Source organism: Molothrus ater, chromosome 3, assembly GCF_012460135.2.
Source record: "Molothrus ater isolate BHLD 08-10-18 breed brown headed cowbird chromosome 3, BPBGC_Mater_1.1, whole genome shotgun sequence".
Classification (NCBI taxonomy): domain Eukaryota; kingdom Metazoa; phylum Chordata; class Aves; order Passeriformes; family Icteridae; genus Molothrus; species Molothrus ater.
Genome location: NC_050480.2, coordinates 24318875 through 24338917, shown reverse-complemented (window position 1 = coordinate 24338917; position 20043 = coordinate 24318875). Strand labels below are relative to the sequence as shown.

The 20043-nt window shown below is 39.1% G+C and overlaps 1 protein-coding gene across 4 annotated transcripts in view; it reads right to left on the bottom strand.

Moving 5' to 3' along the window:
• MTA3 (metastasis associated 1 family member 3) overlaps positions 1-15500 on the bottom strand; it is a 138670-nt gene extending 123170 nt beyond the window's left edge. For 2 of the 4 annotated variants that reach the window (XM_036379971.2, XM_036379973.2), the window contains exons 1-3: positions 13927-14068; positions 12645-12712; positions 10719-10812 (exon numbers count right to left, since the gene is read on the bottom strand). In XM_036379971.2, coding sequence (XP_036235864.1) covers positions 10719-10812; positions 12645-12712; positions 13927-14014 — 250 coding nt within the window. In that variant the 5' untranslated portion in view covers positions 14015-14068. Of the gene's footprint in view, positions 1-10718; positions 10813-12644; positions 12713-13926; positions 14069-14831; positions 14925-15382 lie in introns of those variants that run through there. The other 2 variants (XM_054514259.1, XM_036379972.1) reach the window with 2 other exon arrangements.
• Between the last annotated feature and the right edge of the window lie 4543 nt (positions 15501-20043).

The following is a 20043-nucleotide window of genomic DNA, read 5'->3' as shown; positions in this document are numbered from 1 at the left end:
AAAAGAGATATAAAATAAAAGGATTTGTATATCCTATTCTTGGGTAAACTCATTCAAGATATATTAAGGCTCTAGGTGTGGGATTAGGAAATGAGAAGAATATTATCCAAGAGAATGCCTGCTCCATGCCAACATGGTAAGAAAGCTTTGCTGTCTATAGACCTGACAAGACAACCAGGAAGAAGAGTTCATTCACTCTGATGGTCTGTGCAAGATTTAAAGGATGATTATTTCCCATGTTTTTTCCATCAGCTATGTTAGAGATTTACCTTCCAGGATACATTATTTCCTGTACAGAGATAATGAGATCATAATTTACAGGAACTATACATATGAACTGAGAAAAGTGTAAAGAGATATGAATACGTGTATTACTTTATATAATTAAAGCATGTTAATTTATTCATTCTGAAGCCAGAAGGAAAAACAAACAAACAAAAAAAACCAGTGTAGGAATAACATCACCTTGCATTAGCTATTCAAACTTTAATACAGATGCCATTCCCAAGTAAACCAACAAAGTTTTTCTTCTACTCTCAGTACTCTGCTTTGTAGACAATATGTCCAAATACCATTTTTGTTGCAGCAAGTAAAATATCAAAAATCTTTACTTATTCATCACATATATGGTAAATCTTCAGTATTTTTATTCTGGCTTTTTTTCCTCTTATTAAAAACAAAAATTAAAAATTAAAAGAAAGAGGAGAGAATTATGAAGGCAGATGAGGCTAGCCCCCATTTGAAGGCAAATGTAAATATAAAAGCTGTCCATATATCTAAACCTTTCCTCTTGTATAATACTTGGCAACTGAGTCCTTGGCCTCTTGAGGGCCTACTGAGAATAACTGCATCAGGATTTCACTCCTGACAGCAGCATCAGCCAAAGGATCTGCCTGAAAGCACTGCCACACAGCAACGGGCCACAGTACCCTGTAGGGTCTAGGTTACAGGTCACTGACTCTGCCAACACTATTTCTACTCTTCTGCTCTTTAGTTTAAGCCAAAACAAGGCTGCACTTTTAATACAGGAAACTGAAACATGACTCCCTTCATCATTGCATATCACTGTCACAATCCTACACAAAAACAAGAACAAATTAAAAATTAATTCTATCATTCAGCATATCAAAACCAGGAAGATAGCTAATTTAGTTGTGCTGGTTTTGGATAGATGTTTAACCTGTTGTACAAGTAGAAAAGGCACATGCACTCACATAACCCCTGGATATATGCATATATAGTGCTCTATGCATAGCCCAGCAACTCTGCAACCTGCACAGAGACATCCTATGTACTGTGATAAATCTTCAAACAGGTTTTGGATTCAGGCAGTAGGTGACAGTCAAAATGAACTACCTAGCTTCCTGAAGTCTTTTAGGAATTTGATAATGTAGAACAGGCTTTTACTGAAAAAAATTGCGCTTTTTACCACTTGAACTTTTTTTGCTCATGGGAGTAAAGTATTCTACATCAGTACAAAACAATCTCTCTGCAAGGATCACAGAATCATTTGTTGTATATCAAAACCAGAGGCAAAGCAGATTCACACTGCAAATCTTCACTTGATCGGAGAGGGTTACAAACAGTAGCTGAGGTAAAAACCAAAATATTGATCAAATAGACAAACTGCACTGTGAAACAGCACAGCCACTCTGGCCACACACTCCATGTGGGCATGACAAACTCAACTCAATACTTGCTAACTGTGAGTCCTGTTACTTGTGCAGGCTACCTTTAATAGAAAGAGAGTTTACAGACAAATCACATGGCTACTTTATAGATTCATCTTATCTGCTACTTCTACCTAGTCCATAATATCTCACATCATTAAAAAAAAATATATATATATACACATATATGTATAAATATATACACACAGAGAGCACAGCATGAATCAGCTTGGGTAGGAAGCACTACACTCATTCTCACACAGAGCCTTGCCCAAGCTGAAAAGCTCCACCTCGACCAGCACGTGTGCAGTTACAGGCGTACAGGCATGCATGAGTATTACCAATGGCAATTATTGCACCCTTCATTCCACTGCAGAATACAGACATTCAAGAATTACTGCTGGTAAGCCTTTAAATCATCAGACCTGATTCCCATATCACACATTTAATTGCCACTGCATGATGGGAAAGTCTTTCTATATTAATAGTGAGTTTACATCATTCAAATTTATAAATTATATAAACTGCTCATTCAATTAGACTATCAGAGAACTCTTTGAAGATGTGAAATGCATCTCTTATTGGAGCTTTACAGATAGAGATAACCTAGCAATATTTTTGTACTCTAAAATTTATGCCTCAGGTGCTTTGGTACAGTGTGGGTGCACTGGGAAGAAAGTGGAAAAAGTCACTTAAAATTAGGAGCCAAGGGAAAACAAAAAGAAGTACAACCATTTGAGATTATGGAAAGCTACTTATCTTCTAGAGACAAAAAGTTATGATAAATAATATCCATTTAAATACTACAAGTATTTTAAGGGTACCAAGAAAACAGTGGAGGATCACATGCATGCACAATAAGAAACATGAAAGAGGCAGGAAAGCAGCTGAGAGAAAATAGTTACATGTTTTCCACAAATCAAAAGAAACCCTGAACAAGTACAGTAACAACAGCATGTGTATTTAAACTTGACCATGAGGAAATAAATCCTAAGGAACACAGGGAAATATGGATATAGGACACAGAAAATGCTTTGGCAATTTTCTGTGAATACTCTCTCCTTCTAAAGACTCAAATGTGAAGAATTTATTTTGGGAGTAGAGCTCAAAAAAGTGACATCTTTTGCACCCTACTAAGTTCTTTACCAAGGAAACTTACTAAATAAATACTTCTGGTATTTAAGTAATAAAAATAAAAACTGAGCTTCATATATCTTATAAACAGTTTTAAGCATAAACATGAACTGATATTTTACAGCTTTCCACTCTTCACAGCAAATTCACAGAATTAATCCAGATTTTAGGTTTAGTTTGTTTTTACATTCAGAGAAATTGGCAGCAATGTATTCAAGCCTCTTAAATTTTGTGCTCCACAAAGAAGATTGTTGAATTTGAAAGAAAATTAACCCACACAAGCTTCCCCAAAGTTGTAAGCTTATACTTTGGAGGTTTAAAGATTAAGCTACCAGTTACTAGCTATCAAAAATTCAGTCCATGCAAAAATTCAGATGTAGTTATACAAATTGTACAGAGCAGACAATTTTTTATATGCGAAGAAGCCACGCATGATCCAAAGGCAGATCCCACATACACAGGTGGGGAAAAAAATGTGTTTATGCAAGTTTTCCATAAGAGCTAGGAACTCCTGAAATTATGAACTTAGTTGTAAATCCATTCATTCATTAGGAGATCATTAACATTCACAATCTAACAAGCCATTCTGTGCCAAAGGAGGAGCCTGACCAGACACTGAAGTTAATAACTCTACAAGATACTTGGGGCTGACAGTAAACTTGTTAATGAGACAATATAACTACTAATTCTAAATGTCAGTCACAAAAAGAACACTCAGATATTGTCAGAAGCAAAACACTCCTAATTACTGCTTCTTTATTGCTTTCCCTGTTGAGGAGAGAGAACATTCAGAAGTTCTTGAACAAAAATCAAATGAAGAAAACACACAATTTATGACACTACCCAAAGCACCCTTGAAAAGAATAATTGGGAGTCTTGAGACAAGTTTTTCCTTGATGACAAGGAAGTAGCTTTCAACAGGGTTTGCTGTATTTCAGCAAGTTCTTAATTTTCTCCCCCCTTTTCAAATAAATTACAACTGATGGCATTCTCTTGGGTAAATGAAGGGAAACTTGATGTTCCCTTGTCTCAGGAGATCAAAGAGATCATGTCTTCCTCACAAAAAACCCCAAGCTCATTTTCAGTGAAAATTATAGTTAGACTAATTTAAGTGCCTTAGCATAAAAGATTAAAGAATTTCTTATCTGTATCATCCTTAAATGGTCCTCCTAGGGTGTGTCTCTCCCACATCACAGACTTCAAGATTTCCAGAAGCAACGCAACAAAACTGAATTTGCTACTGCTTCGTTTACATGTCTCTATCACATGACTGTAAATAATATTAACATGTAAAATTCCAACAAAAGCAACATTGGAACCTATAAACCCAAATTTCCTGGCTTACTATATTTGGTTTTGTCTCAGTTCACCAACCCAAGAGCCTTCTGATGAGCTGCTCACAGACAGGGACTTCTGAAAAACATGTCTCGTTCTCAAAGAGAAGAGGGCAACTATGTGAGATCAAAACTAATTTTCTCCTAATTTTTGGGGTGGGTGGGTGTGTGTGTGGACAGAGATGACAGCGCCAGGGACACTGAGCTGCAAACAAACACTAGTTTATATTTACAGAAGCCTTGAGATTAACCAGGCAGTATCTCACTGAACCAGTTACACAAGTCTGCTCACCCACTCCTCAGGCATATCTAGCAGCCAAGCCTTCCTCCTTATATACAATTCAAGAGACTCTCCTACCTTTCATTCCCAGCTCTGTCTTTCCAGGCCTTAGCTCCTTTTTCTCCTATCCAACTGGAAAAATGGTATCTTTCATCACAGGGTGATATCAACAGATCTCTTTTCTTAACAGCAAGCAAGAGAGGTCTTCTCACCAAGTGCAATTGAAAAAATCAACTGTAACCTAACAGAAAACTTTCCAAAAGCCACAAAATTCCATAGAAGTGTTACTTACACTATTTTAAGAGACACATATCAATTGAGCTCTTAAGCTCTAAAGACTTATTTTGTTTTGATTTTCTTCCCCCAACACAACCATAAGCAAGACCAAAAAAGTATTCACCATGGAGTTGATTTTTGTTGTTTGGAACTTTTTTTTTAGAGAAACTATGAATTATTTCAACATTTAAAATTATCAAGACAGAGAAAACTGATTGTATGCTGTAGAAAAATTATTATTTGTCTCTTGGGTTCATTTCACCAAGGGTGCTTCTAACTGAACAAGGGCTGCAAAGACAACAGGTATCAAGGGAAGTAGTGAACCAAAAAAAAAGACAATTTAGATTTCAAATAAAATCTCCAGTCAAAACATATTTTTTATGTGAAGACATTATGTGACTTGAATTAGGTAACAGGAAAAGTCATCTTAAAGTAATTTTTCAGAAAAGGGATTGTATCCTTTATTGTATCCATAAAGAAATGCTGTATCCTTTATGAGAACTTGTTTAGTTTGATGTACAAGAACTACTACAATGAAAAACAACCAGAACCAAGGAAAAAAAAATCCACCAAGTTTCTGGTTGTGTTACAATCTGATTGGACAAAAATAGTCCAACTACAGTATTTTATAAAAGTTTTGAATTCTACTGAGTCAAATATGTGACTGAGATAACAGAAAACTGAAGAACACAAGGTGTTTTAGACATTTTACTCTGGAGCTCTTTCCTCAACCTCAAGGGTCTCCACACCCATAACTTTTTCCATACAACTTTCTAATTTTTTTTTTTTTTATTGTTGTAGAGGACAGGAAAAATTCTTGTGTTTTTCCTGGAGTTGAGTATTAAAAATATTGCTATGCAACAGCAACCATATGTTGAAAAACCTGATGACACACGAAAAGGAATTCACATTTCAGTTTGGTGTATACTGATGTATCTTTGGGTACATCAGTGAGTAATCTGCTAAACACTACTGCTCAAGTTAAGCTCATTTTCTTAACATCTTCAATGATACCTGCTAGCCTGCAGCTCTACTGAAATAAAATCAGATGGAATATTAACAGCTTCATTCTCTCGGATGCATCCGGAATGCTGGCAGTTAACATAGACAATATGCAAAATATTCCTCCCCTCAAATATAAATCACCTTTAAGTGAAGGTAAGAAGGCTCAGCAGCAGCTAAACTGCTCTGCAAGATCAAGCCATTTCCAGGAATGCTGGAACATTCTTGATATTATATAGAAAATAAACTACGAGTGTTTGTAAGGCACTTTGAGATCTTTTAACGGCAACTATAAAAACATATTGGCATATTAAATATTTTTCACCAACTTTTATAAGAACTTCTAATAGGAGCATTGCTTTACAGGCAAAAAACTGAAGTACAGAGAGAACACTGGATTTGTTTCTGATTGCAACACATCAAAGTCATACAAAGGCAAGAACTGAGTACAGGCTCCAACATCTGATAATAAAGTTCAGTGGGCATGGCAGTGTTCAGTCAAAGACTGGATCATGGAGGTGTTTTCCAACCCTAATGATTGTCTAACCAGGAATCCCAAGCAGGACTCTTCTCCTCCTAGATATCTATCATATACAAAAATTCTGTACCAGAAACACCATTTTACAAAGCAATGTGACATGAAACATGACTGATCAAGAGCAAAAGAATAAAAGTTTTAAAAATGTGCAACAAGTAATGCCAGTAAATGATCTCTAAAAAGAACAGCTGAGATTGAACATGATTTTTTGTCAGCTTCCATAATCTAGAAAAATTTCATTTTACTTTTCATCTCAGTCAACATCATATGAAACAAATATCTCTGAGTATTTTTTTTTAATTGAGTACTGTCTCATTCACAAAGAATATGAATTCTGTTAATGAGAAAAAATACATTCTGCATGGGCTTTATCACAGGCCCAGAAATATTCTTGGCATTTAGTCAGCATCTCAGCACACCTAAATGAAACAAACCCTCTTTAATAAATCAGAAGACGAAGGACTCCAACAACAGTAATTTTTTTTATATCCTCACCAGATGGTTGACTTGGCAAAAGCTGGCTGAGGAGTTGCAACAAGAGAATGACTTCAGACACAGTATTACATGATAACACATGATCAGATAAAGAATTTAAAGTGCAAAGATCTACAAAAAATGGCATCACGCACTCAGGTCATCCTACTCAGCTTCAAGAAAGTAGTAGTGAATAAACCTCAGAAATGGTATGGTTTGTGGAATGGTCCCTGTGCAGGGCCAGGAGTTGGACCCAATTATCTTCATGTGTCCCTTGTGATACAGGATATTCTATGATTCTTTGCAATCTATTGCAAAAGAAGGAAATAAGAACTTGAGCCCTTTGCTGTAACCCAAACCCAGTGCTGGTACAAAGCTGACACAGACTCCTCTCCACAGCTATTAAAATCTTGACTGAAAATACTTACATTAATTCTACTGAAGATAAAGAATCATCTACATTTTATAGATTGAGCTACAGCTGGCCATTTCTCAATCACACCATTGAGTTAGGAAACATCTCTATGTCACCCCTTTATGTTTGCTTCACCCATTTTAACGAGCTGAGTGTTCCTGTCCCACCTCTCCAAGCTCACTCGCTTACGCACTCGGGTGTCTGTTGCAATATCTGTCTCTTGTCCTGCCTGCCATCTTCTCCTCATCTCTCTGCCTTCTTTTACCTCAACAGTAACCCTTACTCTGCTGCTGGTCAATTCTTTCATGCCAAGAAAGGAACAGCCCCCTCACAGGGACCCTGTGCTGATGACTACAACCTAAGAGAGTTTACACCACCACCAACAACAACCTGGCGAGTGTTAACGCCCCAGAAGAACTCCCTTACTAAGCTCAGGAGGCTGCACAGGACCAAGAAGATGATCCTGGACAGTATCTTGGTTTGGATTTCCAGCTGACCTTACCATAAACTCTATTTTAGAGTAACATAAATCAACAGTGAAAAAATACAAAGTCTTCAAGTGCCCATAAAACATTCCAAATCCCTGGATTTAAGTGGCTGCAGTCAGCTTCTAGAACTATTCCCAGATTGAAGCTGATGCCATACACGATGCTGGTAGACAAATAAAAATTTCCTTAATTAAATTCCACCTGAAACACCAGGGAAAGGAAGAAGGCAATACAATTTCCTCACAGATTAGTGACATTCTTTGAAAACAAGAGAACTACTCTGTACCTGAGTATTTTAGAATGGCCTAATGAAAATTTCATTTCCCCTCCCTCAATTTGTTTCAATATCTTGAAACATTTTGGAAGACAACTTAAAACAAAAGGAAACAAACAAAAAATCCCAACCAAATTTAAAAACCCAAACAACAACAACAAACAAACAAAAAACAAACCCAACAGCAACAACAAAAAACACCCTAGGAAAACAATATACCAACTCCTCACCAGTGATAAAGGCACAGATCAACTTTATTTCATGTTTCCCAAACATTCTTTAGAATAATTCTGAAACTTTTTCAAGTTGCTGAAATTTTCTTTTTAAAGTTCCAAAATATTTTTTACAGAGCTCTTTTCTTCTTTTAGTAAATGGGACCATATCTACATCTCAAAATGTAACCTTCAGAAACTGACATCTCAAAAAACCCCCAACCAACTGCCAAAATCTTGAGAAATTATTAACTCAGACCAGTTTTCTCAGTCGTAAAGAAAAAAAAAATGCTAGCAATACAAAATATCATTGGAAAAGACCAAGCAGATCTTATACTTAAAAGAGTTCTCCAAACAGGCACAGAGGAGAAATCAGTGGCTGAACTGGAGTTTCTATTCCTTAAGAAACTTGTATCTTTTAACATTTATTTTATACCAAACCAGGTAGAAGTGTTGATATGTCAACATGTTTAGCTATATAAAACATTTCCAAAACATACAATTCATAAATATACAAATATTTTGTTTACACATACCATATTTTTCAACAGAACATTGTGTTATCCCAGAATGAAAGCCTTTAAATTGAATTGACATTTAACTACATCTGCTCTATGAGCTATAGGAAGCTCTAGGTGAGCAATCCTTCGCTATATGCTGTCCCCTGTGACTGTAACAAACATCTCCTAAGAGAACTTGGCACTACAGATTCCACAGATTGGTCAGAACAAACAGAGACATTTTGTCCAGAGAAAATGTTCATAGAGAAACAGAATTCCTGAGAGCACTGGGTTAGAAGGCTCATAACCTGGTGGACACAGGCATTCTAAAGATGTTTGTTGAACCACCTGGAAATCACATTTCTGTTTCCTCACTACAGAACCACAAGAGAATCCCAATAGAGAAAAAAAGATGGAAGACTCCATGGCACTCCTAGTGACACCAACAAACCCTTAGTATGCTATAGGAGAAAAGCAACAGACCATCAACAAATCCTTTCTATCAAAGTGCTGACAAAATGGCAATCTAAAACTCAAAAAGGAAATAGAAAAATTTTACTCACTTTTGCAGATTGAATGATACCCACAGGACTAACATACCCTTTTCTAAAAGATAAGCCAACTAAAAAAAAATTTACAAGCTTCCTGTTTTAAAAATCAAATTTTAGAAAAAAAAAGTATTTCCAGTAAAGTTTTTATCATTTTCTTACTTTCTTGTGCCCTCCACTAGAAAAGAAAAACAAAAAAAAGTGCTACAAAGTTTAGTGAAGCTCACCTAAAGTTCTGTGTTTCAACACATTTTATCTGGAAGAACTAAAAAGACTAAAGATTGTGGGGGCTGGTGATCATGATCATAAATAGGTCACAAATAACTATAGAGTGTACCCAACCATGTAACAAAACATTAAATCATTTTTTTAGTACATAAGCAAGATGGATTGTCTTCCTATAAAAACCAAGCTAGTACTTCATACTATGCACTCAAATCACCCCCACTTCTCTAAGATCAATAAAAGAATAAAACAAAAGCCAAAGGTTTGCTGTTTCTCTTTACTCACCATACCTGGATGAGCAAAATTACCAGAGCTGGACATTAAACAAATTGCAGGGTATTTTTAAAACAGCTAATTACACCAAGATATATCTGCAAAAAAAGTTGGCATTATCTAACGCCTTTCAAGAGAATCTCTTGAAAGACATTAGATAATCTCTACTTTATTTTATAAAAAAGTTGGTATTTATAACCCCTACGTAACTTATTCACAGATCATTTTGAAAACTCAAGCATCATATACAATCAAAATGGTATTTAATAGCATATGGCAAGAAATTTAAGGGATGTTGACACACTTCACATTTCAGTTATTTACAAATATGACTGGAGTATTTTGCAAATTACTGTCTTCATCTCAGATTTTTAGGTTCTGAATTATATTTTCAGAATTGCATTTTTTCTCTTCAGAATTATATTTCTCATCAAAAAATTATGGAACATTATGATATTTCACTTGTATACCAAATGGCAGATACCAAGAAAAGTTTAGGTTCATGTTGAAAAATGCAGCTTTTTTCACCTATTACCACTTGTTGTTTTTCCGAGAAAAAAAAAAAAAAGGAAACAAAATAGAAAAAAAACCCAACCCCCACTATTTTTGACTAATATTTACATTTAGCATAAATGCACATAACAGCTCTTTTACAATCTCCAGTGATTTTCAGTCCCCAATGATACATTTCATTCTTTACATTAAGCAATACATGTTTATGTCTAACTCAAAAAAGTCACATCAAATAATCACAAGTGCTCTTAAGCTTAAATTAACTTACAACTAAGAATTTTGACACAAAAAAGAAATGCAGCTGTATCTTCCAGATGAAATGATACATACTTTTTTTTTCCAGATGCACAGTCTCAATCACATGGATACAGCTTAACTTAATTCCCAGAAGCAACTAATAGGAGCAGGAGATTATCAGACAATACTAAGCAACTAACTGGATATTAATAAATGCTTAACATAAATATATATTTCACATGCCAAAAAACCTGCAATTTTAAGCAGCTGCAGAAATTGAGCAGGCTGTGTTAATAAGGAAAAATGCCCTACCCCATCTACTTACTAGCATGCTTATCTGCAAGCATTATAAGGCTGTTAGAAATATCTCTTCGCCTGTAAAAACACACCACTTTGGCTTCCACGTTCCCATTGGCAGTCTACAAAAGAAAGAGAAAATCAAGTCAGGATGCATCCCTCTTCAGCTGAGTAAAACAAATTAAATGCTCTCTGCTTGGAGTGCTCCCTCATGTCAGTAGTTCTCACATGATCAGTCAAGCTGAAATCAACAGAATTACCCCAATAAATAAAATCTTCTGGAGAGAGGCCAGTACCAATTTCAGACCAGACAAGAGGATTAACTACAATTATTGAGTCCTCAGAATTTCTATTTTGTTCAGGTGTTCAGAGGTGCAATGACAGTATCATGCTAACATAAGAATCCTTCAGAAATGTCAGAATCTTGTGAACATTTCTTTATAATCCAGCTTTAGACAGAAATGTATATTTCAAATTACTCTAGCATTTTTTCAGAATCTCATTTAATATAGCATTTATTGAAAAAATCTTTTTGAAAGACTTTTGAAAAGTTTATTTGAAAAAGTCACAACAGATCCTAAAATAAAAGATCTATTTAGTTCAGTGTTGTTTTCATGACTCATTATAGGGACCATGATCTTCTATAAAGAATTTACTAATATTTGAAGAACTGCATACTCCTCCTTTTTTTTACCTTGAGTTACTTATTTAATACGGAAAAGTATAACATTTTGATAAAGTTTCTTACAAAAAAAATATTGTCCCTGGTAGAACAATAGTCAAAGCCTTTCATTACATATTTACATAACATCTCCACATTTACTTGATATCTTTAACACACGAAAGCAAACCATTCACATTCAAGATGTCTGGACTACAACCTCCAACCTCTCTTTAAGAAAAAAAAAAAAAATCAATACATGACTCTGTTTTACCCTGCATGAGCAAGATTAAATTATAGCAGTGCAGTTTAAAGATAATAAACATTACATTCAATACATGATTGGAATCACGTCAATTACCATGAATAAAAAATTTTCTTCTCCAATAAAAGTCAAAAATTATTTGCCATGCACAAGTTCAGTGGATGTTGTGTTGGACAGCACTAACATTTAATGTGGTTGATGTCTGCTATGGCATAGTGCTGTGTTTCATTAATAAGAAGAAAACCACTTGCAGGTCACCAATTTTTTCATTTACTTTCTAACCACTGGGGAAAAAATATCTTAATCATTACTTACATCATGATGGGAATTTTAACAATTAACTTTTGATGTAACACATCAGTAAGCTTTAATACTGCTTGAGGGAAAAGTAAAAAAAAAATAACACAAAAATATTAAAAATAATAAAAAAAAATCCCATAGAAATGCCACATTATTCTTAGTAGTGTCAGAATGAAGAAAAATAATCATGCCTTCCCCAAAAATGACAGTCAATAGAGCCTCTATTTTTTAGAAAAATACACTCAGGATAGAGACAGAGAACAGTCTGCACTTTGTTCAAAAGCCCATTCTTCATTCACAGCTGCCAATAGGCAGAGCAATAGACAGCCACAGAAGTCACATATTCTGTCATTTGATCACTGCAAAGTCTCCCTGGCACCTTCCAGCTCTTCAGATGTCTATCTAAAAGCAGACACATTACATGATGGCTGTCATTCCAGATGGATTCACAGTGCCACTGTCAGCCAAAGAATTAAATTCGTTCATTTCTCCAAGAATTCATAGAATTTGTTAGAAAATTTTTGCAGCAGGGTAATCCTGTTCACCAGGAATTGGTTGTTTCCTTAGGTAACAGGGCAGAATTAGAGGACATCACATAGCAAGTTTTCAGTAACCACCAGAAACCTCTACTACAGTAAAAATCTTAAGGGATAGAAATAATTCTCAGGTTTTAACAAGCACACTTTGACTGTTGCCAAAGGTTAAGAAAGAATCTTAGATATTTGTACCTTGTTAAGTTCTTCAATTCTCCTAATGAGATATGGATTGCTGGAAGAATTTTCAAAATAAACATAATCTGCAAGGAAAAAAAGAAAAGTCACTGAAATACCAAAAGTTATGTAAAGACCTATCATTATTAGTGCAAAACTTTTCTTCTAAACCTAGAAGTTTTCAAAGGGCTGAGATTTCTTCATAAACGTTGGGACCATGATGTATTTCTACGCTGAGATTTAATATAATTTGTTCCTAAATTCTAGTTTTAAGTGCACTACACCTGCTTTAACAACCATGCTGGAAAAAAGTTAAATGGTTTGTGTTGAAGCTCACACTGTAATCCAGTAATCCACACACTTCATAAATCTTGATAGGGAAGGAGCAACTTCTCACAATAAATGAGGAAGATTTAAGACCTGAGTACTTTAGTGAGTTTCTATATTATGGAGATTAACACTTCTATAAGAGATGACACATCATATTTATTATCAGGTGCTGTGGCAGCACAGTTGTTCCAATGAGTAATCTATGTTTTATGATACTTGCTCTTGTTATCTCTATCCAGTAAAATGCAAACTATATTAAGCAGAAATTGCCATGAAATTAGCAAGGATCTTGCAGGACAATGTCTCTTTCAGCATGATTCATATAAAAATATTTTCACAGATTGAATGGAAATTTTCTCATGTCCTGAAAGCTACTCCCATGCAACATACAAAGAATTGACAAGCAGCACATTTCCTTCAATAGTTTTTTGAAAACTTGTTTTTGTCCAATGAAAAAGTACCCATCATATGTCAACCACATTTTAAATTTGATGTTGGACTTCTTCACCGTGCACCTTGCAAACTTTATTTTTAAAAACTGGATGAGAAACTATAATAACATATGAAAGTCTTCTACAACACTTTGACACAATACAATGAAAAAGAACTTCAGGAAGTTCTAATGAAAGAATATGATCTCTGGGTAGTGTTCACAATTGCTCATTAAGATTACAACGAAAAAAAAGAGAATTGGTGACCTAAGAGGTAAACCCAACCCGCTACCTGCTCAGAGAAGGATTACTTTCATAAGTAAAGGCTGATGGGACTACTATCTAAGTGTCCTAAGGAGGGAGCATCCAGATGGAAGATTTGTGGCTCTATCAGCACATCTCAAAACATTATCAGAAAGAGATGCATGGAAATGAGGGGTGACATTATCACCCCCCATTTCCAGGCATCCTTCCTCTCAGCTCAGGCTGTTAAGAGAGCAGGAGGATGGAGCGATTTTTGAGCACCCAGTACTGCACACCTAACTTGAGTGGTGCACCTGAGCCACAGCACTGGGCACACTGCCACGCTCGTTCCCTCCGAGAGCGAGCCAAAGTTATCCGTGTCATTTTCCCCAGGCTCGGGGTGGGAAGACAAACGTTTGCCGTGTTTTTCACAGCCTAAACGCCCTCTCTCCCCCCGCCCTTCGACAAGCAGTCACGTATCAGGGCGCTCCTCAGGGGTCACGGCGGCAAGCGAGGGAAGCTGACAGAAATCCCCCGGTTACACAGCCGGATTAATTATTTATCCCCGGCAGACCAAGGAAGGCGCGGAGAAACTCCGCCGTGAGCGGGAGGGCGGGCGCGGGGGCAGGGGAGCGGCGCGGAGGCGAGCGCTCCCCGGGCTGGGCTCGGGCTGCCCGCACGGCCCCGCACCGCACCGCGCCGGCAGGGCCCGCCAGGCCGCGGCGGGGCCGGCCCGGCCCGGGGGCGCAGGGCCGAGCAGCCGGCCCCTGGCTCGCCCCGCGGGGCCCCTCCGCCGCTCTCCGCGGAAGGAGGCGAGGCGCAGGGGCGGCCGTGCCCGGCCCGCGCCGCGGAGCGGGGGCTGGGAGCCGGCGGCGCCGCTCCCCCCTTCCCTTCACCGCGGAGGGCGGCGCTGCCCTTCTCCTCCTCGGCGGCGGGGGCCGGGCTCCCACCCGGCGCACGGGGCTGGCGGGGGAGGAACCTCCGTCCTCCGCCCCGCCGAGGGCCCGGCGCCCCTTCGCCGGACCGGCTGCCTCCTTTCGCCGCCCGCCCGGGCCCGGCCGCCCCGCTCGGGGCCGCGCCAGCCTGAGGGGCCGGGGCGCCGCTCTTGCCTCCGGCGCGGCGCGCACGGCCCGCGGCCCGGCGGCACCCTCGGCCCTGCCCGCGGGGGGCTCCGGGCGGGCGCCACCGCGTCCCCACATACCTCCCACTCGGTACATGTTGGCCGCCATGTCTGCGCTCTGCGCCGCCCTCCTCCTCCTCCTCCTCCTGCCGCCTCTGCCGGGCCGGGCTGGGCAAGGAGGGAGCGGCTCCCGCCGCCGCCCCCCCGCGCCGCGCTCGCCCCCACCCCGCGCCGCCACCCCTCCCCGCCCGGGCGCAGGACACAGCGCCCCACGGGGCCGCCGCCGCCGCTTCCGGAGCCGCCGGCGGCGAAGGGGTTAAACGGGCGCCCCCGGGCTCCCCCCCCGCGCACCGGGCCCGGGGCGGGTCGCGGGCAGGGCCGGCCGCAGGTGGGGGAGTGCCCGGCCCGGCCGGGCGGCGCCGGGGGAGCTGCGGGTGCGCGGCCGCGCTCCCCGCAGTGCCCGGAGCACGCCACGTTCTGCCGGCTCCCGCCGCTTTGTCCCGCTCTTCTCCGACCCTCTGCGGACCTGGGGATTTTTTGGTGTTTGCCTCTCCCCCGGAGCGGCCGAGGGATCGCTTCCCTTTGGTAACTCTGAGTAGTATCCCAGAAAAAGTTTGTTTCTTGTGCAGCACCTGTTGGTGATGGGTTTGGCGGCCCCTTTGTTCGCCTCCGGAGCGCGGTCCCACGAGAGGCTCCGGCGCCCCCAGCCCGCCCTGGGCACGGTGCCGCTCCGAGCTCTCCGCCGTCCGCAGGGCTCAGCTTGCTCGCAACAGGCAGCACAAAACATCTATGACAGTATAAAGATAAATCTAGCTGCTCGTCTCGGAGGCAGGAAGCGTTGAAAGAGATGCTTTCAAATCATCCGATGAGAGAGATGCTTCAAAAACATCAATATGATGTAACATGAAGGCATTTCCCCCGTTTATACAAAGTTCCCACCATAAGAAACAATCCATACACTTCACAAACAAATTGATCCTGCTGTGGCATGCTTCTTTGGAAAAGAAATGCTTGTTATCTTCCTGCAACGAAGGGGAGGATTTATTATTTGTTTTATGTCCTGGATATTTATGCGTGCGTGCCCCAAGTTAAAATTTCACTTCATCCTCAGCTACAGGAATATGTGTCAGGTTAGAAGGAGGATGATCTTCCCTGGTATTTCAAACTATTATATCCTGTCTTTCCTTTCTCCTCTAAGCAAATCTGGGACTATCAAGTTAAGTTTTTGTCTACTTCTAGGACACTAATTTCTCCAGTGACTACAACTTTGTGTCAAAACGGCAACTGAGAAGCCAATTTCTGAAACACATATAACAGGCATACATTACATGTGTTAACAGTAATTTATTTTTCTTTTTAACACAGTGGCACATTCAAGCATTGAAAGGAAAATGGGGAAATGTCCTCTGTTGAACATCTGTGGGAGCTGAAAACAAGTCAGCAGAAGCTCCTTGGGAAATACCAACTCTGTCCAGCTGGGTATTTCCAGAGGCACAATAACATGACCTTAGCAGAGACCTGAGGTGTTACTTTTTCTCTCCTGTTTCACTGCTTGGGTAAATTAAACAGGTTAAATTTTCGAGGCAAGAGAACAGTTAATTCAAACAGTTGGTTTGTCAGAGCCATTACAAATTAAATAAAATAAAGAGCTTCCAAGCTCTTTTCCTCATTTTAAGTCTGCACTTGGACATTAGGGGGATTCCCCTCACTAGGAAGTTTACAATGTCCCCTCATGGCACAAGGAGTGGATTTGGACAGAAACAGACCGTAGCTTCCATCAGCTGAAGGCATGGCCTGTGGAAGAGGAAGGCAGCTCCTGAAGGTGCAGAAGGTGAGAGAGCAGCCCAGGGAAGCCCATGGTCCCAGCCTGTCCTTTCAGTGGACAGCCTGGAAACCACCCTTACTTCCAGCTGCCAGACTGAGGCTGCATCACAGAGCAGACAAACAGAGGAATAATGGTGTTTCCATATCTCAGTACCGAATCACTGGGCCCTCTTGTTCACAGTGACACAGCTCACACAGTCAGCACCAGCCCAGCCCGAGGTGTTCAGTGCATCCTCAGCTCAAGGTCACTGCCTTGGGAGTGGGCACAGCCAGCTGGTGGATACAGAGTTGCAGCACTGGCTGTACATTTTACTTTGGTGTATCATGTACAAAAGCCTGGATACAGTTTATTTTCGGTGCTCTCTCAGTGTACAGAATGGGAAAAATTAAAGTTATGTAAACACCTTCATTTTTCTAGATTAAATAGAATGGAAAACTCTTGTTTCAGCTATAAGACTGTTAAGAAAAAACCCCAAAAACAGATAAGAGCCTTGTCTTAACCTGATATATGAACTGTGTTTAGCTATAGACTGAGATAACTTGTGCTGTTCCAAAGACCCCACATTTCTGTAGCAACTTAAATTAAGATAAATTAAAATAATCTGCAAGACAGATTATTCCTGTTAGAGACACAGGTTACCTGAGAGCTTCATTTTACAATTTTCTTTGCTGTGCCACCCTGAGCAGTCCATCATTCCCCCTCATGGTCCTCAAAAGAAAAGCCAAAGAAAGAATGGAGTGTTAAAAGGATCATTTTAGACTAGTTCCATGGTCCAGGCTGGTCAGCTGCCCCCATGGTGAGCTAGATCAGCAGTCCTGAAAGAGATGGACATCAGGCACTGAGAGAAGAGATGGTCGAGGACCTTTCACGGTATTCCCAACACAGTGCCTATTGACTTATCCAGGCTGCACCCTCTTTTTTGGCTTTTTCTCTTTAGTCTCATCAGATGCACCTAAATCATGTCTATTCCATATCTATAAGGTTAACTGGAGCTATACAATTTTCTTAATGCATTTAAAAGAATGTTATTATGAATTTTTTTTTCCATTAGAGATAGTGCAAAAAGTTTCACCTTTTCTTCATAAGCAATTTAAGGTTTCTTTATTACATGTGGAATTACCTGGACAAAGATAATAGGAATCTGCTATCAGAGACTTTTATTCCTGCATTTTCATTTTTCAAATTGAATTTTCTCATTTTCCACTATTGCAGAGCCAAGATGAAAGTTTTAAAAAGTTCTGACAATTTCATCATTTCATGAAGTCATGGAATAAGAGAACTTCCATTGCAGCTGTCATATGGCATCCTATTATGTGTCCATAGAATTCAATTTCAAGGTTTCCCAATTTCAGAAGCTCCTTAATTACAAAAAGCCTGAATATAAACAACACCAACCTCACCATCAAAACATGTCCAACCTATAAGCTTCTTCACAAAAGATACCAGAACTAAATACAAATCTTCATAAATTATTTGATTGCTAATGATTATACTGACAGTAAAGAGGACTAAAGTAAGATATATTGATAGAGTGGTGTACTTCAGATTGAAATACATCAGAGTCCTACAGGTAGGAACATCTCAGTGAAATTGACAAAAACATTGAAAAAGGCATTTCTTGAACCTTCATATAAAATGCTCATCTTCCTGTAGAGCTTTCACAGAGACTCACCCTGGTGCTAATACAATTGAAAGGAAAAGACCTTTCCCATCCTTGGCCCTTACCCATGGGACCCTAGAGAGTTTGTTGGTTTGTTTTATTTGCACAGGTAATTTTGAAGCACAGGAAACATTCAGCTGTTCAAGTATATGAGTTTACACCAAGGAAATCCAGCTCCCTTGCTAGTAAAACTTTCCTACTACTATTTGACACAACAAATAAACTGGCTGCATGCACATAATGCATGCAAAGAGTTAAACAAATTACAAAGGGCTTCACAAATTATCATTTCTTATCAGCTTAAACTGCTACATTGAGAGTAAATCACCACTATAGAGGACTTGGGTACTTTATGGACTTGTCCTGTAGCTCAAAAATAAAATATAGACTGTACAAAGTCACTTTGTTCTTGTGTGAACAAACATGCCAGCTAACACAGTCACACATTGATCAGACTGACTTACAGGCAGCTAACAATACAGGCACTTTTATTTTTTTCAACAACACCAATATGCACCATAGCTTGCAAAACCTCATTAATGAATTTGTAGCAGAGACAGACAGACAGCTTGGTGTCACTTAATTAGTCACAAAACAAAAATATTTTTCCACACCAACATTCATGATTATATTTATAAAAAAACTTATATAACTGCCATTTTGCAACAAACATTATATAAGGTTGTGTTGTGTTTTTTTTTGTTTACAGAAATACAAAATTCAGTGTTTGTTATCACAAGCAATAGAAGCTTTTAACTGCCTTTACAAAACAGCAACTAGGTGCAATCTGTAAGAGATGCTTTCACACCAACTTCTATAAATCAGAAAAAAACCCCAGATCTCTCACAAGAGAAAATCATCTGCTGTTGGCATCAGAAATAACGTTGGCTTTTTTATTGACTCTGAGTCAGATCTCTCAAGAGACTCCTAGTTAAATTCGTCACTATTTTCATTAAATATGATTTAAACAATAGCTCAAAGCTAATTGCTGAATTACTAGTAGTCTGCAGATTTAGATGTTGAATCCAAATCTTAAAGTCATAAGAATTCTGCTAAATCAGTGTGCAGATAAAAATGGTTCTTATGGTTGGCAACAAGTTATTAATTGAGAGGGTAGTAAAAACACATCTCAGGTAATGGCTTTTCAATAAGTATCATAGTGTTATATAGATTGGTGTTATAGGCTACCAAATGGCACTTCTTTGACAACACACATAATTTCATTTCCTATAAATCATACAATTGAATCAAGGTTTTCTCTCTTTTTTTCTTTTTTAGGGGGGGATAGGCTTGGTTGGGGTTTTTTTGTGCAAAATAAGTCAGATCCGACCTATATGTACCTGTTTTCTTGTTATGACTGAATTTCTGAATTTCCTTTAATGAAAACCAGTCCATTGCAATGGAAAAATTGCTTTAGGTTTGAGGGAGGAATGGTAAATTGGAGTTTATTATTAATCTTCTACTAGAGGCTAGATGTATTTCTTCCACTCTAGAGGCATTACTCTCAGTTTTTTTGATAATCATCTCAATAACAACGTAAATATCTTATGTTTCTAATCAGATTAAAAAAGAAAAAATAAGGTTTACCAATCTAGAGCTTTTGTTAGAGCTACCAATGTACTTTCCAGTCCCCATCTTAATGGAGAAAAAGCCTGCAGCTCTAGAATTCAGTTTAGGACCCCATTCTGTTTGCCAGTTTTAGACGACCCTTAGGTTTATGTCTAGTCTCTGTTCAAGTCCATGCAAATTTTGTGGTTGACTCCAGTGGAGCTAAAGCAATACCATTATATAGCTTTTTATCTTTGACA